The 24,373-nt window shown below is 45.2% G+C and overlaps 1 protein-coding gene across 1 annotated transcript; it reads left to right on the top strand.

The window, feature by feature from the left end:
- Window positions 1–11,924: 11,924 nt before the first annotated feature.
- LOC113898159 (proline-rich protein 23C-like) lies at window positions 11,925–23,640 on the top strand. The gene is made up of 2 exons (XM_027551075.1): window positions 11,925–12,109; window positions 22,737–23,640. Exons 1-2 carry the CDS (start codon window positions 11,925–11,927, stop codon window positions 23,638–23,640), a joined length of 1,089 nt encoding a protein of 362 aa, XP_027406876.1.
- Window positions 23,641–24,373: the final 733 nt, after the last annotated feature.

The raw sequence follows: 24,373 nt of genomic DNA, 5'->3' as shown, positions 1-24,373 counted from the left end.
CTCTGTTACTGGGTTTGTGGGTTTTTCATAAAATTTGTGACCCCGTCTCTCTGAAGCCAATTGTTTCCCATTGTTTTATTCTGATATATATTTAAAATAGAAATCTGTCCTCATGTAAAGTCTGTAATTCTCCAGATTCTGTGTTTTTAATCATTTTAAGACCCCAATGGGGGATTTTCAGTATGACACAGGGAACACAATCCAGTGTTCTGTTATAATCTAGAGGGGTGCGATCAGGTGAGAGGTGGGAGGCAGGTTCAAGAGAGAGGGAACATATGTTTACCTGTGGCTGATTCATGTTGATGTTTGGCAGGAAAAAAAAAAAAAAAAAACAGACTGTTGTAAAGTAATTAGCCTCCAATAAAAAGTAAAAAAGAAGACTTCACATGTGTTCTCTCCATTGTGACTGGCACTTAGAAACAGTTGGTTCTTAGGTTGACCTTTACTTAATCCTTCAGTCATGTCTGACTCTTTGTGACTCCATGGACTGTAGCCCACCTTGCTCCTCTGTCCATGGGGATTCTCCAAGCAAGAATGTTGGAGTGGGTAGCCTATTCCTTCTCCAGGGGATCTACCTGACCCAGGGATTGAACAGGGGTCTCCTGCATTGCAGGCAGATTCTTTATCAGCTGAGCTACCAGGAAAGCCCTAGGTTGAAATAGTATCCTGCAAAACAGCTTCATGTTGGCCATGACTTATGGATAGATTCTCCTGCCTGACCGATAAAGACAAAAGTATCTCCAAATCATGAGTGTTGTATCTTTGTATTGTTTACCTGCCTCTTATCTTTCCTCCTTCCTTTGATTGGATATTCCTTGCCAAGGGCAGAACTGTGGGTTAAGTAGGGGCTTCTGGGTCTCATGCCTGGTGTCATTGGGAATGCTCTAGGATTACCATGAAGCAGGACCTTTCTCTACATGATTTGTAAGTGTTTTAGTACTGAAATGATAGTTTGTAGTTTGTATTCTTTGTGATCCTGAAACCTTCAGAGTCTTATTTTGTGTCTTTGTGCTTGAGGACAGAGACTTAATCAAATTATTCCAAATGTTGGCATTTCATGGTTTGTGGGAGCATACAGCAGCTACTGGGAATTTGAGGGTCTTTAGGAGTCCATGGAGAAACCTAGCAGAAGAGCCAATGAGAGGAATTTGGGGCTTCAGGAATTGGAAACCTTGAATGCCCATGGTAGGTCTTAGGAATTGAAGATGGATGAGGAAGAGCATTCCAGAAGGGTAGGGTCTAGGGTTTGATGGATGGGTTAGTGTATTGATGGTTTGATTGGGTTATTTATTAAAGTGGAGGTGATTCACCTTTTTAGATTAGATTAAGATAGACTACAAGTGATTCATCATCTTTCCCAATCCTGGGCCTTTACAACTTATTACAAAGTCAGGGCAGTCATTCCCTGTTTGGAACAATACCTAATGCAGATCTTCATTACATACCTATTTGTGTCCCTGCCCCCTTTCCTGTCCTAGTTGCTATGGACTAGTTTGTTTATCTTTCAGTCTGTTTCACTGTTGCACCTGCATTCATCCATATTCTTTTTTACATATTCCATGTTGGTGATATCATACAATATTTGTCATTCTCAGTCAGCCTTATATCACTAAGCATGTTAGTGGTGCTAGGTTCGTCCAGGTTCCTGCAGATGGCAGAAATTCACTCTTATTCTTGGCAGTGTAATATTCCATTTGGTGTGTATGTGTGTGTGTATGTTCCTCCTCTTCTGTGTCTATTTTCTGTGGATGAGTACTAGGGTTGCTTCCATGTTTGCCTATTGTCTGTACTGGTACTATCAACATCCGGGTTCATGGCTCACTTCTAAGGAGTTTTTGTTGTTTTCTGGATGTATACTCAGGAATGGAATGTCTGGGTGACACAGTGTCTCTCCTGTAGTTCTTGGAGGAACAATTATGCTGCTTTGCATAGTGGTTGTCCCAATAATCATTTCTAGCAACAGTGTCTGGGGATTCTCTATTGCTCACATCTTAGAGAATATTTCTTTTTTGAAGACTTTCAGATTCTAGCCATTGTGACAGTTGTGAGGTGATATGTTGTTTTGAAATTGCATTCCTCTAATTATTATTGATTTGGGACATCTTTTAACAGGGCTTTTAGGCATCTGCCTCTCTTCTTTGGACCAAAAAGTGTATTTGGATCTTCTGTCTATGTTTGGATTGGGCTGTTTGTTTATTTTTATTCTATGGATATATAGTAACTGTTTATAGGTTTGGAGTCATCATATCACTTGCAGATCTTGTGTCCCATTCCATAGGATGTCTTGGGTTTGTCTCTGGTTTCCTATGTTGTGTGAAAGCTTTGAAGTTCACCTAGGTCCCATATGTTTAGGTTTGCTTAGATGACTTTTGTCTTAGGGGACAGATCCATTTACAAAGATATTGCCCTGGTTTATGTCTAAGAGCCAATATCTCATTGAAGATTTTAACAGATTCAGATCTCTCTCATAGGCCTGTAACTCATTTTGAGTTTATGTTTGTTGAAGGTGTATGGTAGTGTTCTAGTCTCATTGTTGTCCATGTAAGTGTCCAGTTTTGCCTGCAACAAGTGCTGAAGAGACTGTCTCTTGCCTGTTGTGTATTCATGCCTTTTAGATGGCAAACTCATTGGCTGTAGCTGCCTGTATATACTCTGGGCTCATGTCTTGGATCTGTATTCTGTTCTGTTGACCTCCATATGTGTTTCTGTGCCAGTACCATGCTGTTTTAATTTCTGTAGCTTTGCAATTTGGTCTGAAGTCTAGGAGTGTTGTAGCTCCAGCCTTCTTTTTCATTGTTTATTCTTTCCTGACTTGCTTTGTCAGGTTGGGTCCTGTGTAGCTCCCTATCACATTTGGAATATTTGTACTAGTTCTCAGAAAAACATCTTGGGTGTTTTCTAGGCATTTCCTTCAATCTCTTCTTCAGATAGTATGGTCATTTGAACAATAGCAATCCTTACAATCCCAGAGCTAGGGATGTCTTTCGATATCTTTGTGTCATCTTCCATTGCCTTGGTCAGTGTTTTCAAGGTTTTAGAATACAGTCTTTCAACTCCTTGGTTAGCTGTATCCAAGGTGTTGAATTTTTCTAGAGGTAGTCAGAGATGGGATTCTTCTCCTCTATTTTTTTTTTTCCATTTCAGACAATTCCTTCCTAATGTATAGAAAAGCAGCAACTTTCTGTCTTTAATTTTGTGGATTCATTAGTTAGCACTTGTCATTTTGGGGTGGAGACTTGTGAGTTTTTTCTTTAAGGAATCATACCATGTACTAATATTGGCAGTTTTAGTACTTCCCATCCATAGTGGGTACCTTTTCCTTCTTATTTTTGGCCAATTGCTGGGGTTAAAGCTTGCAATACTCTGTGTAATAGAAGGGGTGAGGGGCATCCTTGTGTGGTTTTGGGAGGTGGGAATAAAGGATTGAGTTGTTCCCTTTGAGTGCGATGTTAGGTGTATGTTTGTCCTCAGGGGCCTTTATTCCACAAGGTAGTTGCTTCCTCTCCCCTCCTGCTGCCTGTCCTTGTCTCAGGACAGGGCCACCTTCCCTCTGGAGGGAAGTCACTGTGAGGATTCCCCAGGTCCAGGACAATGATGAGCCCAGATGTGAAAGTGCTAAGGTTGAGAGAAGAGCCCACCTGAGATGGCACCAAGCACGGACAGGAGCAACCGAGTTGAGGGCCCTGTTCCTCATCAGATCACAGGCTCTGAACCCTTGTGTGTGTCCTGGGGAGCTTTGGCATCTTTGTGTCTTTTGCACCCTCCAGTCTCCTGAATGGAAACCCTATTTCTGAAGGAAGGAGAGGTGAGAGGCATGGGACTTTCAAAGGTTGCTTGTAATATGCTTCAGCTTTAAGGCCGATGTTCCCTCCCTGCTCCTTGGAACTACAACCAGACTCTGGTCCCAGCTTCCGGCCCCAGGGGCCCTACTTTCCCTTGCTTAAAGCTCCCACATCTAGCTCTCAGTAACCTCTTTCTAAAAAATACAAGCATAGGTCTGCTTTCATCTCCTGGAATTATAGTTTGGTGCCTCTTGTGTTCAGGTTCATCCCATGGGAACTCGGGATCCCACCAGAGCCTCCGGGAACCCAGCGCCCATGCACCTTCCAGCACTTACACCTGAAACATCACCTCAGGGGAATTTGTTGACCCTTGGCCAGGGACAGTGGAGTTTCAGCCATGAGACCCAATTATGACCAGTAGTGCGTGGCAAACGCTGAAGGCTGGCCATGGACTTTGGAGTATCCCTGTTGCCTTTGTTACCATCCAGCAGGGTTCTGACCTTGAAGACCCACCACCCTGGTACCTGAAACACTCCAATGCTGAAAGGGAAGAAGTGTTTTGACTTTCAACACTGGCATCCAGTGACATGTTTGGTGAGGGGCTTACATTGAATTCCAGGGTCCTTCACTGCAGGAATTCTGTTCTGTGTTCCTGGGTAGCTGGCCAGGAATCTGAAGCTTTATCCTAATTGGCTAGAAGATGCCTGTGCCCACCCATCACAGACCACTAGGTTCAATGTCCTTGGAGAGAGGCCTGATAAATAAAATTCTGTGGAAAGGAATTCAATGCTACTCTAAGAATGAGAATATATAGGAACTGCTATGGTGTGAAAAGATAAAAGTGAGCCAGCATGTGCAGAAAGGAGAGGGAGTGGGCAGGGAGGTCTTTTCCTCTTGTCTGCAACCCTGCGGTAGTATTCTGCATTCCAAAGACAATGTGGGGTGTTTTCCCACTGGGAACGCTGGAGAGAAAGTTGAGCCACACCTATGCTTGGGCAGGAGGACGGGTGCCATAGACAAACCTTTCGTGTGACATGTGGATCAAAGGCTTTGCCTTTGAGCCTGCTGACTGATCAGGTGCAGTTGTGCGGGTTCCTGGATCCTGGGCAGATGGGTTCTTCCTTGTGCTTGACATTTCCATCATCTGTCCTTTGGGCTCTAAAAGCTCCACCTCTTGAGTATAGTTTCTGTCCTAGCAGAGGGTGTGAACCTTTGGTTCAATTGCTGGAACTCTCTCCAAGAGCACCGACCTGCTCCAGGGATAGAAGTAAAAATTGATCCTGCAGCAGATGCTGATAACATTCTCTGTTCCAAGAGCCCTTTCCCTTTGCACCCCGCTTGGAGGATCTGACCGCCCCTGACTAGTTCGACCCAGGGAGACTTCAGGATGCCATCCCAGACTCAACCCCAGGCTGGGGCTGAAATAAAAGGGCCCAGGACGCGCCTGGGGCAGCGAGTCAGTGTGAGTAGGGACCTAGAGTTCCTTGGGACTCGATAGGGAGTGGGGTTTCTGGTTAAGTTGTTCTGCTTCTGAAGTCCGCTTTTTGAAACGAAAGCACGTGACCCTGGGCGCCTAGCCTTAGAGTGGCAGAATCATTTGGGGACCCGGTAATCTTAGGGTAGTTCTCTAGCGGTAGTTCTCTAAGGTGAATTACCAGTCGTGGTCAGGGCTGTCAATCAAGCAGATTAGGTCCAGCGAGTTCTCCGGGCGGACCCTGGAAGGGGGCGGAGCCTAGGGGCAGGGATGTATTTATTGCGGTGCGGGATGCGCTGGCCTCACTTGCAACATTGGCCATCGCCGGTGGTTGCGCCAAGGAGTGAGCTTCGGTGACCAGGGAGCTAAAGTGCTGAACGCGGCTGCCCTGCGTGCATGGACAGTGAGTCTCCTGGGAGTTGGCCCCAGATATCTGAGGACTTGCTCAGCATCACCGGGTCCTGTGCCCCAGCCAGCCCGTGCCGGTTTGCCTTACAGGTCTTGGAGACCTGTCGCAGAGAGCAGGACCGAGAGCCTCGTTGCCCTCTGTCAAGTCTCGGGTGTGCCGTCCTTCGGTCGTTGTGATGGGCACCCGGCCCCTCAGCCCCAGCGCCTCCCCTGACGATCTGTGGGGACCGCAGGCCGGAGGACCCGGCCCAGCCAAACGCCGCCGAACAGAGGAGCTGGAGTTTCTGGAGTCCGAGTCCGAATTTGAGCCTGAGCCTGAGCCTGAGTCCGAGTCCGAGGTGGCACCCAGCCTGGCCGACTGGATGGAGCCCCTAATAGAGTGTCCGCCCACGGCCCAGCTGGTTGTGCCCACTGGCTTTGCCCTGCACCTGCCTCTAGAGCACGTCGACCTGTTGCTGGAGCCGGACTCCATGTCCATGGTGCAAGTGTCTCTCGGAGATCAAGTCCTCATGCTGATCCCCGAGGCTTTCCTGGACTCGGATGTGGAAGCGCCGAGGGTACAGATCCTGGAACCGGCCGCTGTCCTGAGCCTTCCCGGCGAGTACATGGCCCTGGAGCCTGAATTCTGCCCAGCTGTGCAAGAGGTCGCCTTCCAAGAAGAGGCCAATGAGGACGACGCTGACCTGCACGTCAACTTCCCGCGGCCTTGGATGGATGTTACAGGCAGCCCCGTCTCTGTTCTCTGGGACCCAGAGCTGCAGGGCTCCTTCCTAGAGCCCTGGCCTCAAGAGATCAACCTTAGTCCAGAGAAAGGCTCTTCTCACCACGACGATTACCTGAACTTGCACCTGCGGGAAGCCTCCCACGACTCCCCACTTCAACCTCTACCTCCTTCCCCTAGTCCTGGTCCCGTGGAGCGCCCGAAGCGTCCTCAGGGTCCTCATTGCAAGGCACGGAGAAGCCTGATCCTGCAATGAACTGATCCCATCCCCACCCACCGCCAGGCTGGGGACCAGATCAGAGTCTTCCGATGAGGGCTTCATGTGCAGTTGACTGCTGGCAAGCATCTCAAGAGCCAGATGAGTTTTGGATGCTTGCCGTGTTGCAGAATTTTCCGTCAGTTGCAAAATCAGCATCTAGCTGACTAGAACGCTGGCAAGGAACTCACCAGGACAAAGAAAAGCCTCCTGAAATACAGCTTTCTTTCAGAAGATCAGACAGCTGCTTAGGGTTTTCTCTAGGGAGGTCACTCTGAAGTATCTCTACCCTGCCCCACCCCGCTCCCAGTTTCCCTTCAAACCCTTGTGCCAATGCTTTTTCTCTCAAAAGCCATGCTTTCTCAGGCAACTGCCTCTGCCTGTTCCCCTCATATTCCAGCCAATGGAGTGATATTTAATCTCTTGTTGGTAAGATTTTGTCCCTAATGTCCATTCTAATTTATGAGAACTTCTGTGCAGTGTGAACTTTTCTGGATGGCCCCTGTTGTTCCCTGTGTGTTTATGTGTCTGTTGAATCTAGGAAATATCCACTGAAGAGTGTGGACAAAGTGTTTGGTGTACACCAAACACAAAATTGAAGAGAGATCTTGTGCCCTCCTCTTTCTGAGTGCTGAGGTTGTCAATGGTTGAATTCTGTACTGGGTTTGTGGGTTTTACATAAAATTTGTGACTCCCTTCCCTAAAGCCCACTGTTTCCCATTGTTTTTATAATAGAAATCTGCTGTTATGGAAAAGTATAATTCTCCAGAATCTGTGTTTTGAATTGTTTTAAAACACTCACATGGGAAATTTGCTGTATGACACAGGGAGCACAAATCCCATGCTGTGTTACAACCTAGAGGGGTAGAATGGGTGGGATGTGGGAGGGAGGTTCAAGAAGGAGAGGACATATGTATACCTATGGCTGATTCATGTTGATATTTGGGAGAATGAAAGCGTATTGTAATTAGCCTCATACGAAAAATAAAAAAAGAAGACCCCACATGTATGTTATCCATTGTGACTGCCACTTAGAGACAGTTGGTTCTTAGATTGACTTGGTATCCAAAAAAACAACTTCATGTTGGCCATGGTTTATGCATAGATTCTCCTGCCTGACCAATAAAGACAAAAGTATCTCCAAATCATGAGAGTATTGTGTCTTTGTATTGTTTACCTGCCTCTTATCTTTCCTTCATCTTTTGATTGGCTATTCCTTGTCAAGGGCAGAACTATGGGTTGGGTAGGGGCTTCCAGGGTCTCATGCCTGCTGTCAATGGAAGTGCTTTTAGCATTATCACGAAGCAGGAGCTCTCTCTATGTGATTTGTAAGTGTTCTAGTACTGAAATGATGGTTTGTAGTGTTTCTGATCCTGAAAATTTCAGTCTTGTTTTGTGTCTCTGTGCTTGAGGATAGAGACTTTGTCAAAGTATTTCAACTGTTGGCATTTCCTGATTTGTGGGGACATAAAGCAGCTACTGGGAATTTGAAGTCTTTAGGAGTCCATGGAGAAACCTAGCAGAAGAGCCAATGAGAGGAATTTGGGGCTTCAGGAATTGGAAACCTTGAATGCCCATGGTAGGTCTTAGGCATTGAAGATGGATGAGGAAGAGCATTCCAGAAGGGTAGGGTCTAGAGTTTGATGGATGGGTTAATGTATTGATGGTTTGATTGGGTTATTTATTAAAGTGGAGATGATTCACCATTTAGATTAGATTAAGATGGACTACTAGCAATTCATCTTTCTGGATCCTGGGGCTGTACAACTTATTACAAAGTCAAGGCAGTCATTCCCTGTTTGGACAGTACATGCTAGTTTGCAGGCCTTCCCCTCACCTCTTTTTGCCCCTGCTTCCTTTCCTCTCCTAGCTTATATGGACTAATTTATTTACTCTACTTTTGAGTCTGTTTAACTGTTGCACCTGCATTAATCCATATTCTTTCTTTATACTCTCTACAGTGGTGATGTCATACAGTATTTGTCATTCTCAGTCAGCCTTCTGTCACTAAGCATGCTAGTGATGCTAGGTTTGCCCCGTTTCCTGAAAACAGAAATCCACTCTTACTTGTAGCAGCATAATATTCCATTTGGGTGTGTGTGTGTGTGTGTGAGTTTACTTGTGTGTCCCTCCTCTCCTGTATCTCTTTCTGTGGATGGGTACTAGGGTTGCTTCCATGTTTGGGCTATTTTCTGTAGTTGTGCTATCAACATCCTGTTCATGGCTCACTTTTAAGGAGAGTTTTTGTTGTGTTCTGGATGTATACTAAGGAATGGAACGTCTGGATGGTACAGAGTCTACCTGTAGTGCTTGGAGGAGAATTTATTCTCTTTTGCACAGTGGCTGTCCAAGTTGTCATTCCCAACAGTGTTTGGGGATTGCCTATTCCTCATATCCTAGAAAATATTTCTTTTGGAAGACTTTCAGGTGTCAGCCATTCTGACACCTGTGAGGTGATAAGCCATGGGTTTTTGAAAGTGTTTTTCTCTAACAATTAGTGAACTGAAGCATCTTTTCACATCATGTTAGGCATCTGCCTTTCTTCTTTGGACCAAGGAGTTTATTCAGATCTTCTGCCTGTGTTTGGGTTGGGTTGTTTGTTTTTATCCAATGGTGCTGTCAAAACCACCACCAGCTCCCCTGGAGCTACACCCCACCCCACCTCACCTCTGTCCCTGGCCCCATGGACCTCACTTTTCCTCCTCCTAAGCTCCCCAATCTCCACACCTGAGGACCAGGATAGAACCTTCTGGTGATGGCTCTGTGTACATTGCCCTCCTGGCAATCATCACAAGAGCCAGATGACCTTGGATGCCTGCTGCCTTCCAGAATTTTGCCTTGGTTGCAAAATTAGCATCTAGCTGGCTAGAATACTGGTAGAGATCACCTGGGCAAAGAAAAACCTCCTGAAATACAGCATGCTTTTGGATAGCTGCTTAGGGAGGTCACCCTGAGCAGCTCTATCCCACCCCCACTCCCAATTTCCCTTCTAACCTAACTCCCATCACTTTTCTCTCAAAGCCATCCTTTCCCAGGCACCCTATCTCTGCCTCTTCCCCTTGTATTCCCACCAATAGAGTAATTACTTGATCTCTTGTTGACAGGATTTTGTCTCTATTATCCATGCTAGTTTATGACAACACTCTGCCCATTGTAAGCTTTTCTGGATCACCAGTGTAGCTCTTGTGTGTGTTTAATCTAGCCGATATCCACTGAAGAATATCCATGGAAGAATATGGACAAAGTGTTTTTTGGATACCAAACACAGAATTTTTCAGAGATCATGTGCCTTCCTCTTTCTGAGTGCTGAGGTTGGCAAATGGTTGAACTTAGTTACTGGTTTTTAACAAAATTTGTGATCCCCCCCAAGCCAACTGTTTCCCATTCTTTTCTTCTGATATGTTTTTACAATAAAAATATGCTGTCATGGAAAAGTCTGTAATTCTCCAGACTCTGTATTTTTTAAATGTTTTAAGACCTCACATGGGGAATTTACTGTATGACATAGGGAGCACCAATCTAGTGTTCTTTGACAAGCTAGAAGGCTGGGATGGGTTGGGAGGTGGGAAGGAGGTTCAAGGAGGGGACATATGTATACCTATGGATCATTCATGTTGATGTTTGGCAGAAAGAAACATAATGTTGTAATTGTCCTTCAATTAAAAATAAAACCTAAGAAAAGAAGAACCCAGGTGTATTTTGTCCATTGTGACTGGCATCTAGAAACAGATGGTTCTTAGGTTGACCTATTACTCTGCAAAACAGCTTCACTTTGGTCATAGCTTATGGGTAGGTTCTCCTGCCTGACCAAAAAATACAAGAGAATTTTCAAATCATGAGAGTACTGTCTTTATTTACCTGTCCCTTATCTTTCTTTCATCTTTTGACTGGATATTCTTTGCCAAGTGCGGGTTAGATAGGGGCTTTGAAGTCTCATGCCTTGTGTCAAGGGAAATCCTTTTAAATGTTACCATGAAGTAGCACCTTTTTGTATGTGGTTTGTCAGCATCCCTTCTAGTACTGAAAACCTTAGTTTGCAGTTTTTCTGATCCTGAAATCTTAGGTTGTTTCGTGTGTCTGTGTGATGACAAAGACTTGGTCAAATTATTATTCCAAGTGTTGGCATTTCATAGTTTGCGGGTACACAAAAAGCAGGTACTTGGAATTTGGGGGTCTTTGGGGGGGTCCATCAAAAAAGCTGGCAGAAGGGCCAATGAGAGCATTTTGGGGGCTTCAGGCATTGCAGAGGACTTGGAAATTGAAGGTGAAAGAAGAAAAGCAGTCCCAGTAAGGATGCATCCAGAGTTTGATGGATGGGTGGATGAATTGATGATTTGATTGGGTTATTTATCAATGATTTCCCCTTACAGATTAGATTTAGGTGTAGAGATGAGTGATTCAGCAGTCTGACTGCTCCTAGGTTTCTACAACTTATTACCAGGTCAAGACAATAATTCCCCTTTGGAACAATACCTGCTGGTTCCTAGGACTTCATCTCCTACCTCTTTTGGCCTCTGCCTACTTCCTTCTCCCATTTGGTAATATTCGTGTGTTTACTTTACATTTGAGTCTGTTTCAGTGTTGCACATACATTCATCCACATGTTTTTTTACACTGCCCATGTAGGCAATGCCATACAGTATTTGTCATTTCTGTCACTAAGCATTTTAGTTTGGGAGCCAAATAAAAGAGGCCAGGACATGCCTGGTGGAGTTTGGTGGGGGTGGGGTGGGGGTGGTGGGGGTGGAGAGAGTCAGTGGGAATAGGGACCTACAGGTCCTTGTGACCCTATAGGCAATGGGTTTTTGGGTTAAGGTTTTCTGTCTCTGAGGTCTACTTTGAGAAAGCAGAGCATGTGACTTGGAAACCCAGCCTTAAGAGCCTCGGGAATATTCGGGGACCCTGTAAACATAGGGTAGTTCTCTAAACATAGATCCCTAAGGTGACCTTCCAGCCAGAGCCAGGGTTGTCAATCAGGCTGCTCTGGTCTGGCAAGTTCTACTCCGCGGAACCTTAGAGGGGGCGGAGCCTAGGGGCTAGGTTGTATTCATTGTGCCACGTGCTGGCCTCGCAGCAGCTTTCGCCATCCTGGGTGTGTGCGCCGAGGAGTGGGCTTCGGTAACCAGAGAGCTGAAACGCTGAACGTGGCTCCCCTAGTAGCGAGGGCTGTGGGTCTCCCAGGAGTTGGTCCGGGACCTCTAAGGACTCCCCAGCAGCGCTCTGTCTTGGGGTCCAGCCAGCCTGCTCTGGCTTGCCTCGCCTGTGGTCAAGACCTGTCACAGCATGCAGGACCGAGCTCCTCGCTGTCGAACGGAGGTGCAGGAGCGCCCGGAGTCCGAATCCGAGCCTGAGCCTGAGTCCGAAGTGGCACCCAAACTGGACGACGGGAGAAAGCCCCAGGCAGAGCGCGAACCCACCGCTGAGCTGGTGTGTCCGCCGGCTGTGCCTTGCTCTTGCCCCTGGAGCATGTAGACCTGCTGCTGAAGCAGGAGTCCACGTCCGTGGTACAAGGGTCTCTCGGAGATCACATCCTCATACTGATCCCCTAGGCCCTACTGGGCTTGGACATGGGTACAGATCCTGGAACTAGGCTGCTGTCCTGAGCCCACCTGGCAAGTACACAGTCCCGGAGCCAGGATTCTTCTGCCCACAAGGAGTACGTGGACCTGCATGCCGAGTACCTGCCCCATGGGATGGATGCTGCTGGTGGCCTGCACTGTTCTCCGTGACCTAGATGCACAGGGCTCCTTCCCAGAGTCCTGGCTTCGGGCAACCAACCCTCGTCCACAGAGAGGCTCTCCTCACCATCACGACCTAGTGTCAATTGAAGAACTCCTAAAGTTTACCATGAAGTAGGAACTTTCTGTCAGTGCTTTGTGGGTAAGTCTTCTAATACTAAAGATATTAGTGTGCAGTTTTTTGGATCCTGAAAATATAGGAGTGTTGTTTTGTGTGTCTCTGGTTGAAGACAGAGACTTTGTTGAATTATTCTGAATGTTGGCATTTTATAGTTTGTGGGCAGACATAAAGCAACTGCTTGTAATTTTGCGGTCATGGGGGTACAAGGGGAAACCTCGTTAAAGAGCCAGTGAGAGCAATCTTGAGGCTTCAGTAATTGAAAACCTTGAATACCCCTGGGAGGAGTAGGGGATTAAAAGTTTAAGAGGAAGAATCCCAGCAGGTTCTCATACAGTTTGCTGGATGGATGGATGGGGTTGATTGGGTTATTTATTGAAGTGGAGGTGATTTACAGTTTCAGATTAGATTCAGGTGTATAGACAGTGGTTCCTATACAACTTATTACAAGATTAAGGCAATCATTCCTTGTTTTGAACCATACCTGCAATTTTATATGACTCCATTCTCTACCTCTTCTTGCACTTGCCCCCTTCCCTCTCTCATTTGGTAAAGACTAGCTTGTTTACTGGAGAAGGCAATGGCACCCCACTCCAGTACTCTTGCCTGGAAAATCCCATGGATGGAGAAGCCTGGTGGGCTGCAGTCCATGAGGTGGCTAAGAGTGGGACACGACTGAGTGACTTCACTTTCACTTTTCACTTTCATGCATTGGAGAAGGAAATGGCAACCCACTCCAGTGTTCTTGCCTTGAGGATCTCAGGGACAGGGGAGCCTGGTGGGCTGCCATCTATGGGGTTGCACAGAGTTGGACATGACTGAAGCGACTTAGCAGCAGCAGCAGCAGCTTATTTACAGAGTTCTGTCAAGAGAATGCAGTGGTTATAGCAAACACCCTCTTCCAACAACACAAGCGATGACTCTACACATGGACATCACCAAATGGTCAATACTGAAATCAGACTGATTATATTATTTGTAGCTGAAAATAGAAAAGCTCTATACAATCAGCAAAAACAAGATTTGAGCTGTGGCTCAGACCATGAGCTCCTTATTGCAAAATTCAGCCTTAAAGTGAAGAAAGTAGGGAAAAGCACTAGGCCATTCAGGTTTGACCTAAATCAAATTCCTTATGATTATACAGTGGAGGTGACAAATAGATTCAAGGGATTAGATCTGATAGAGTGCCTGAAGAACTATGGATGGAGGTTCTTAACATTGTATAGGAGTCAATGACCAAAAGCACCCCAAGAAAAAGAAATGCAAGAGGGAAAAATAGTTTTCCAAGGAGGCCTTACAAATAACTGAGAAAAGAAGAGAAGCAAAAGGCAAAGGAGAAAAGGAAAGATATATCCATCTGAGTGCAGAGTGTTAAAGAATAGCAAGGAGAGATAAGAAAGCCTTCTTCTTTTTTTTTTAAGAAAGCCTTCTTAAGTGAACAATGCAAAGCAATGAATGGGAAAGACTAGAGATCTCTTTAAGAAAATCAGAGATATTAAGGGAATATTCCATGCAAGGATGGGCACAATAAAGGACAAAAATGGTAAGGACATAACAGAAGCAGAAAATATTAAGAAGAGGTGGCAAGAATACACAGGAAAAACTGTACAAAAATGTCTTAATAACCCAGATAACCATGATGGTGTGGTCACTCCCTAGAGCCATACATCCTGGACTGTGAAGTCAATTGGGCCTTAGGAAGCATTATTGAGAACAAAGCTTGTGGAGATGATGGATTCCAGCTGAACTATTTCAAATCCTAAAAGATGATGCTGTTAAAGTGCTGCACTCAGTATGTCAGCAAATTTGGAAAACTCAGCCACAGTGGTCACAGGGCTGGAAAAGTTCAGTTTTCATTCCAATTCCAAAGAAGGGCAATGCCAAAAATGTTCAAACTGCTCCACAGTTATGCTCATTTTACATGCTAATAAATTGTTGTTCAAAATTCTTCAAGCTAGGTTGCAGCAGTATGTGAACCTAGAACTTCCAGATATTCAAGCTTGGTTTAGAAAAGGTAGAGGAACAAGAGATCAAATTTCCAACATTGGTTGGATCATAGAGAAAGCAAGGGAATTCCAGAAAAGCATCTACTTCTGCTTCACTGAATATACTAAAGCCTTTGACTGTGTGGATCACAACAAACTGGAAAACTCTTAAAGAGATGGGAATACCAGACCACTTTACCTGCCTCCTGAGAAACCTGTATGCCAGTCAAGAAGCCACAGTTAGAACTGGATATGGACCAACTGACTGGCTCAAAATTGGGGAAGGAGTATGACAAGTCTGTATATTGTCACTCTGTTTACTTAACTAATTTGCAGAGTAATCATACGAAATGCTGAGCTGGATGACTCACAAGCTGGAATCAAGATTGCTGGAAGAAAATATCAACAACCTCAGATATGCATGTGATACCATTCTAATGGCAGAAAGTGAAGAGGAACTAAAGAGTCTCTTGATGAGGGTTAAAGAGGAAAGTGAAAAGCTGGCTTAAAACTCAACATTCAAAAAATGAAGATCATGGCATTTGGTTCCATCACTTCATGGCAAATAGAAGGGAAAAAAGTAGAAGCAGTGACAGATTTTATTTTCTTGGGTTCCAAAATAACTGCAGACAGTATCTTTAGCCATAAAATTACAAGCTGCTTGCTCCTAGGGAGGAAAGATGTGACAAACCTAGACAACATATTAAAAAGCAAAGATATCACTCTTCTGACAAAGGTCTGTATAGTCAAAGCTGGGGTTTTTCCAGTAGTCATGTACAAATGTGAGAGATGGACTGTAAAGAAGGCTCAGCACCAAAGAATTGACACTTTCAATTTTGGTGCTGGAGAAGACTCTTGAGAGTCCCTTGGACAGCAAGGAGATCAAACCAGTCAACACTAAAGGAATTTAACCCTGAATATTCTTTGGAAGGACTGATGCTGAAGCTCCAATACTTTGGCATACCTGATGTGAAGAGCCAACTCATTGGAAAAGACCCGATGTTGGTAAAGATTCTGGGCAGGAATAGGTAGTGACAGATGATGGGATGGTTGGATGGCATCATCTATTCAATGAACATGAGTTTGAGCAAATTTGGGATATAGTAAAGGACAGGTAAGCTGAGGGTGCTGCAGTCCATGGGGTCTCAAAAGTCAGTCACGACTTAGTGACTGAACAATAACAATAAGCTTGTTTACTCTATGTTCAAGCCTCTTTCACTGTTGCTGACCATTTGTCTGTATTCTTTTTTAACATTCCCTGTCCATAGTATTATACAGTATTTGTTATTCTTGTTTGGGCTTCTGCCACTTAGATTGTTATAGGCTAAGTTCATCCGAGTTCCTGAAAATGGCAGAATTTCAGTCTTCTTTCTGGGACAGTATTATTCCGTTTTGTGTGTCTGGTTTTTTGCGTTTGTCAGCCCTCTTCTGTATCTATTATTCTGTGGATAGGCACTAGGGTTGCCTCCTTGTTTTGCCTATTGTCAATACTGCTGCTGTAAACATCCAGGGCCTCATTCACTTCTAGTGAGAGTTTTTGTTGTTTTCAGGATGTATACTCAGGAATAGAATGGTTGGATAACACGGTGTCTCCAACCATTTGTAGTGTTTGGAGGAAACTTTATTCTGTTTTGCCCAATGGTTGCCCCAATTGTTATTCCCAGCAACAGTGTCTGGGGATTTCGTATTCATCCCTTTATAGAGTCTATTTCTTTTTAAAAGACTTTCATATGCTATCCATTGTTAACGTTGTGAAGTGACATGTCATGGTTGTTTGAAATTGCATTTCTGTCGATTAGCGATGTGGAGTATTTTCTCTTATGTCATGTTCATCTGCCTCTCTTCTTTGGACCAAGAAGTGTATTCAGAACGTCTGCCAATAGTCTGATTGAGTTGTTTGGTTGTTTTTATCCTACAGAGCTGGAGGAACTGTTTATAGGTTTGGATTGGTCATATCACTTGCAGGTATTGTGCCCGATTCCATAGGATGCCTTTTGGATTTGTCTGTAGTTTCCTTTGCTCTGTGAAAGCTTTGAAATTCAACTAGGTCCCACGCATTCAGAATTGCTTAGATGACTTTTGCCTGAGGAGACATATGCCTTGACACAAATGTTGCCTTCATTTATGTCCAAGATCGTGTCTCATTGAGGAGTTTTATGGATTAAGGTCTCACTTGGAGGTCTGTCACCCATTTTGACTTTATGTTTCTTGAAGGCCTGTAGAAGTATTCAGCTCTCTTTGTTGTCCATGTGGGTGTCCAGTTTTGCCTGCAACACATGTCGAAGACACACTCTTGCTGTTGTATATGGTACCTTTTACGTTGTGAATTCATTGACTATAGGTGCCTGGGTTTACTTCGGGGTCATGTCTGGGATCTCTGTTCTGTTCCATTGAGCTCTATGTCTGTTACTGTGCCAGTACCATGCTGTTTGAATTTCTGTGGCTTTGCAGTTTGGTCTGAAGTCTAGGAGGGTGGTAGCTTCAACCTTGTTTTTTGTTTCTTTTTTCCCCATGTTTGCTTTGGCCATCTTGGGTCTTGTGTGGCTCCCTGTGAATTTTAGGAATATTTGTACTTGTTTGAGAAAAAGGTGTTTTGCTAGGGTCTGCCTTCAATCTTTTGATTGCTTCAGGCAGTATGGCCATTTGAACAATATTAAGTCTTCTAGTTCAAGAGCTTGTGATATCTTCGTATTTCTCTTGTCATCTTTCATTGCCTTTGTCAGTGTTTTAGTTTTCAGAATTCAGGTCTTTCTCCTATGAGTCAGTTTTATTTTGAGGTATTTAATTCTTTTTATGGGATTAGTACTGGCATTCTTATTGACTGGATTATAGATGGCTTTCTTCTTCTCCTACATTCCTTTTCTCTTAAGTGAATATCTTCTTCCTGTATAAAAAAGCTATATTTTCCTGTGTATTAATCTGTATGCTCCACATTTGTGGAATTCATTTATTAGTGCCTATTCTTTTGTGGTCAAGATGTTAGTATTTTCCTTTTTAAAGTTCTTGCCATCTGCAAATATTAATAGGTTCCCTCTTTTTTATCCAGTGTGGGTGCCTTTTATTTCTTATTTTGCCTGTCTGCTGAGACTAGTTTTTCCAATACTTTTTAAAACAGAGAAACTGTTCAGGGGCAGTGTTGTCATTCTACTTCAAGGCAAGAACAACAGTGTTGCTATACAAGAAATTGTTGAAACTGCCCTTTCTTATACCACATTTTCTTGTAAAGGCCTATAGTGCATTTTGGAGAATGTCTCTCCAATAAAAGACAGAATAGGTAATGTACTTTGCTGGTAACAGTATGAATTGTAATAAGGTTTTACACATTGCAAAGAAAGACCCACAATACATGGCCATTCCAGGAAGAAGACAAATTCCCTGTGTTATGTATGTTAATAGATTGAAAAGGATCTCCTCACATCAACACTGGATTAGGAGTTGGTGGGAGCTGAAGTCAGCTACCGTCTTATATATAGTGTTTATATTTAAAAAATATATTAAAGAAAAAATATATATACCCAGGTATTATTTTTAGGTGAATAAAAATAAATAGGATTTTTAAATCCTAGTTATGCATTTTTTTTTGGAATAACCAAATGGCCCTCATTAATGTTAATGTCAAGAGCACCCTTGGTCCCAAAGTTCTGGACCTGTGCCTCGGAGTGCCAAATGAAGGAAGAAAGCATTCACTATGCTCAGATGCCCAATGCTGAGAAAACTCAGTCCTACTTCGGGGTGTCTATCTTTTTCTTGGCTTCTGTACTCAACTTTCCTCACTCTTCTCCTAACTGGACCACTGGTAGCCATCTTGTACCCTATCTTGTACCGTACCCAGAACTGGGATTTATTTGGTAATTCTGCCTCATAGTGGTTGAAGAAGTTCATACAGATTGAATAGTTTGTTTTGATTGACACCAAGAAAGACCAATGAGTGGGCCTGAAAATCCACTCTGCCAGTCATTGAGCATCGTAGAGTAAAGAAAAATAAGGTAAAAAGAGACAACTGATCTGGTACCCAGCAAGTCATTTATGAATTATATAGATGTTCTGTCATGAAAACACCTAGAAAAATAATTTCTTTTTTATTAAAAAAAAATCTTCTCCCAGTCTCTGGGTTATCTTTTCACTTTCTTGGTGGCATCATTTGCAGGACAACTTTTTAAATTGTTTTTCATTTTATTTTTGGTTGCACTGGGGTTTCACTGCTTTGTGGGGACTTTTCACTAGTTGTGGGAATGGGGGCCACTCTAGAGTTGTGGTGGGTGAGCTTCTCATCGTGGCTTCTCTTGTTGTGGAGCACAGGCTCTAGGTGCACGGGCTTCAGTTGTTGTAGCACTTGGGCTCAGTAGTTGCAGAATGGGGGCTCTAGGGCACAGGCTCAATAATTGTGGCATATGAGCTTAGCCGCCTTGTGGCATGAGGAATTCCTGGACCAGGGATCCAAACTGTGTCTCCTACATTGGCACTCAGATTCTTCTCCACTGTACCACCAGGGAAGTCCTGGAAAAGTTATTTTTAACATATCTGGCCCCTTTTTAGGATGATGATGAGGATACTGTTTACCATTTCATTCACTGCATGTAGGCTACATGCTGGGCACTCTTCAAGATACTGAGAACAGGGCTATGATATCACTGAGAAAAACAGATTATAAACATAATAAAGAATGAATAATTAATATTTACTAGACACTTGCCATGGAGAAGGCAATGGCACCCCACTCCAGTACTCTTGCCTGGAAAATCCCATGGATGGGGGAGCCTGGTAGGCTGCAGTCCATGGGGTCGCTGAGCGTTGGACACGACTGAGTGACTTCACTTTCACTTTTCACTTTCATGCATTGGAGAAGAAAATGGCAACCCACTCCAGTATTCTTGCCTGGAGAATCCCAGGGATGGGGGAGCCTGTTGGGCTGCCATCTTGGGGTTGCACAGAGTTGGACACGACTGAAGAGACTTAGCAGCAGCAGCAGACACTTACCATGTTCAAAGAACATTTTACCTACATTGTCTCACAACCACCCTACACAGTAGATGGCATTCTCCCCTCTTCATATGTAAGGAAGCTAAGGTTACCAAAGGTGAAATGACTTGCCTGCGATCACACAGTTATAGAGGGGCTGACCAGAAGAAGAAACTGGGAGTGTCTGTGCCAGGCCCCCAGTAACTGTCTTTGTTTCAGGACAGGACCACAGTCCCTTGTAAGCAGAGTTCAGTGTGAGGATTCACAGGGCCCCGGACAATAATAAGCCCAAGTTCTGATAATAAGCCTACTGATGTCAGGAGAGCAGTGGATAAGAGGTGGCACCAGCTGAGGCAGAAACCACTCTGCTCAGGGTCCCAATACTCATTATGCCAAGAGCTCCAAACCGTATCTTCTGTCCTAGCAAGATTTTGGCTCCTCCATCTGTCGCTTAAAACATAGCATGTCCACACTCACTGCCCTGAATGGAGTTCCCATTGAATGTTCTCTGACCATGGGATGTTCAAGCATTGTCAAAAGAATTCTCTGGGACCAAAGCAGATGTTTCCTGCAAGTTCCCCAACATCTCCTCACATCTTCCTATCCTGCCTTCTGTACAAACAACAGAGGAACAGCAGCTGCTCCCATCACCTGGGAATATAGAAAGTAGGTGCCTGTGGCATCCATGTTCACCCAATGAGAACTCATGTTCCTGGTAGCCATGCCCTTAAAACTGTGTACAGCCCCTGCATGTTCCCTCAGCAAGCCTCCTGATCTATATAGGGAATTTCTTAGCCCATAGGCAAGACACTGGAATGTAACCATGAGAGTGGATGCAGGAAGGAGTATAGGGGAAACCACTGAAGGCAGGCCCAGGAAGGTTGAATTTCCTTCTTGACTTTGTCATCAACAGGCTGGGATGTCACCTCGATTATACACGGCAGTGTTCCTGAACCCCTCAAATGCTGAATGAAAACAAGTTCTGTCATCTTAAACTCGGGCCCCAAACAGAAGCTTTGTGGAGCTGCTTAAGGAGAATTCCTATGCCCATGGCTCTCGGAAGTCTGATCAGTGGTTCTGGGATGTGGCATAGAATCTGCATTTTACACTAACTGGCTAGAGAAGGGCAGTGTCTGCCAATTCAAAGATCACTAGCTTGAATGTCCATCAAAGGAAGCCTGATTTTAACAGGATTCTGTATGAAGGAATATTATGTGGCCCTAAAAATGAGACCATATAAGCTATTTTGTAAAAAGGGACAAAGTGAGCAATCATGTGGTAAAAGGACACAAAGGGAAGTATTTTACCTTCTTCTGAAACTATATGAAAGAATTCTCTATAGTAGTAGTAGTAGTGTTCCAAAGTAATTATTGATTTGTTTTCTTCTATTAACTCTGGATAAGTTGTGGATCCACACCTTCCCTTGGCCACCAGGATCTGTAGCATAGGTGCGCCTTTAAAGTGACACCCAGATTAAAGGCGCTGCTGCCTGCATCACCTGGAGGGGAGCCTGATGGGTCAAAGGATCCTCTGCTACTTCCGGGATCCTGGCCAATTGGTTCTTCCTTTGGCATGACAATTGAGCTGCAACAGATACACCTCTGAGTGTCAGTTCAGTTCAGTCGCTCAGTCGTGTCCGACTCTTTGAGACCCCATGAATTGCAGCACACCCGGCCTCCCTGTCCATCACCAACTCCCAGAGTTCACTCAAACTCATGTCCATGGAGTCGGTGATGCCATCCAGCCATCTCATCCTTTGTCATCCCCTTCTCCTCCTGCCCCTAATCCCTCCCAGCATCAGAGTCTTTTCCAATGAGTCAACTCTTCACATGAGGTGTACGAAGTACTGGAGTTTCAGCTTTAGCATCATTCCTTCCAAAGAATACCCAGGACTGATCTCCTTTAGAATGGACTGGTTGCATCTCCTTGCAGTCCAAGGGACTCTCAAGAGTCTTCTCCAATACCACAGTTCAAAAGCATCAATTCTTCGGTGCTCAGCTTTCTTCACAGTCCAACTCTCACATCCATACACGACCACTGGAAAAACCATAGCCTTGACTACACGGACCTTTGTTGGCAAAGTAATGTCTCTGCTTTTGAATATGCTATCTAGGTTGGTCATAACTTTCCTTCCAAGGAGTAAGCGTCTTTTCATTTCATGGCCGCAATCACCATCTGCCGTGATTTTGGAGCCCAAAAAATAAAGTCTGACACTGTTTCCACTGTTTCCCCATCTATTTCCCCTGAAGTGATGGGGTGCCATGATCTTTGTTTTCTGAATGTTGAGCTTTAAGCCAACTTTTTCACTCTCCTCTTTCACTTTCATCAAGAGGCTTTTTAGTTCGGTGTGTAGTGTAGGTCAAATTCAATACAATAAACTCTTGGATAAGTGATGGAAGTATAACAATGACCATCTTGCTAAACTGATATATACATAAGTTGATCGTGCAGCACTTGCTAATAAGACACTCAATTCTAACATCGCTTTCCCTTTCAATACCGCTGCAAGGATCTGGCAGTCATTGAGAACACAGGCGTAGACTTAAGGATGTCATCCAAAACCTTACCTCACTATCGGACCAAAAGAAGATAAGAGGTCACTACCAGGGCGACGTCTCAGGGGATGAAGGAACTACATTTCAGGGTCCTGGTGCAGCGTTCCAATGGTGGGACTTCAAATGTAATCGGTTTTCCGGTTAAGGTTTTCCTCATCTGAGGTCAACAAGAGGAAAGCCAAGGACTTCACCCAGGAGTGGCACGATTGCTCCGCCCCCTTCAGGCCTATAAAAGCATCTACACTGAACTACCCACCAGGGTCAGGACTCTAGGGCTTCCCAGACTACTCCATTTCTGTAGGCGGAGCCTAGGAAGGGGCGGGGCTTAGCGTGAGGTTGCTTAGCGTGAGGTTGCTTAGCGTGAGGTTGCTTAGCGTGAGGTTGCTTAGCGTGAGGTTGCTTAGCGTGAGGTTGCTTAGCGTGAGGTTGCTTAGCGTGAGGTTGCTTAGCGTGAGGTTGCTTAGCGTGAAGCTGCTTTGCGACTCTGGTTCCGCCCGCTTCACTCACGGCACCCTTGGCCCACTCCTGTGCAAACCCGTCCACGTGAGGAGCTGAAGCTTCAGACTCGCAGGACTGAACTCAGCAGCTTCCCTAGAAGCCACGACTGAGTGACTCCCCAGAGGCAACCCCAGAGTTCCGAAGACTCGTCCTGCGTTCCTGCGCCCCACCGCCCCTCGTCGGCCTCACCTGTCAAGCCGACCTGTCACTGCCTGCACAAGCCCTCTGTCGCCTTCTGCCAGGTCCCAGGCCCGCGGCGACATTCACATGATGGGCTGCCGACCGCGCAGCCCCACCGCCTACCCTGAGGACACGTGGGAACCGCAGGACGGAGGACCCGGCCCTGCCAAGCGCCGCCGAACCGAGGAGCCCGCGCTCCCCAAGTCCAAGCCTGAGGCGGCGCCCAGCCTGGATAACTTGACCTGGTTCCCGACAGCGGGCACCCTCATCTTCATGGCTGTCCTGCCGGCGGGATGTGCTCTGCACGTGCTCCTGGACGACGTCGAACTGCTGCTGGAGCCCGAGCCAACGTCTGTGTGGCAAGTGTGTTTCGGAGGTCGCATCCTCATGCTGGTCCCCGAGGCCCTCCTGGGCTCGGGTGTGGAAGGGCCGTGGGGGCAGGGCCTAGAACCGGGCGCTGTCCTGAGCCCTCCCGGGGAGTACGTGGCCCTGGAGCCGGGACTCTCCTGTGCCGCTGTCCCAGAGATCGCCTGTCAGGGAGAGGCCAGCAAGGAGGACGCGAATGCTGACGCTGACTTCCTGCTGGGCGGGATGGATGCTGCCTCAGTCCCAATCGCTGGGCTCCGCTCTTCTGCTGGAAGTTTGACTCACTTTGACCTGTTCGACCTAGTCTCAGAGCTCTCCCCTCGGGCCTCCAATCCTAGTCCAGAGAGAGGCTCTCCTCAGCACGACGACAACCTGGACTTGCACCTTCTGGAGCCCTTTCCTGACTCACCACTCCAACCTCTACCTCCTTCTCCGAGTCCAGGTCCCCAGGAGCGCCCCTGTCGCCCTCCTGGTCCTCCTAGCAAGGCCCGGAGATGCCTGTTCCCTGAATCCACTGCCTCCCACAATTCCTGGACACCTGAGCGGGCACCAGGACAGAATCTTCCGATGTTGATTGTGTATGTATTGAACACACTGTAAGAATCACATGAACAGATCCTTTTTGGATACAGGCTGCAGATTTTTCTTAAAAAATTTTTTTAAATTTATTTTTTAATTGGTGGAAAATTGCTTTATAATTTTGTGTTGGTTTCTGCTATACAACAATGTGAATCAGTTACAATTTATATATATTTATAAACATGCCTTCCTACCTGAGCCTCCCTTTTCTCCCCTCATCCACCCCTCTAGTTCACCAGGCTGTGCTCACTGTGTTATTTAGCAACTTCCCACTATTTATCTATTTTATACATGATAGCATATATGTGTCAATGCTACCTTCTCAATTCGTCCCACCCTCACCTTTCCCCACTGTGATCACAAGTCCATTTTTTAGGTTAATCATTGCCATTTTTCTAGATTCCATATATATGTGTTAGTATAGGATACTTGTTTTTCCCTTTCTGACTTACTTCACTTTGTGTAAGGGGCTCTAGGTTCATCCACCTCAGTGCAATTGACTCAAATCTATTACTTTTTTACGGCTGAGTCATATTCCATTGTATAATATACCACGTCTTTATCCATTCATCTGTTGATGGACCTAGATGGGTTGTTTCCATGTCCTGGCTATTGTAAATTTTGCTGCAGTGAACACTGGGGTACAGTGACTTTTAGAATTGTGGTCTTCTCAGTGTATATGCCCAGTAGTGGGATAGTTGGGTCATGTGGTAGATTTATTCCTAGTTTTTTAAGGAATATACACAGTGTTTTC

This window comes from Bos indicus x Bos taurus, chromosome 1 (assembly GCF_003369695.1).
Source record: "Bos indicus x Bos taurus breed Angus x Brahman F1 hybrid chromosome 1, Bos_hybrid_MaternalHap_v2.0, whole genome shotgun sequence".
Taxonomy (NCBI): Eukaryota; Metazoa; Chordata; class Mammalia; order Artiodactyla; family Bovidae; genus Bos; species Bos indicus x Bos taurus.
Note: the sequence above shows the minus strand (reverse complement) of the source record. Positions and strands in the feature narration are given on the sequence as shown.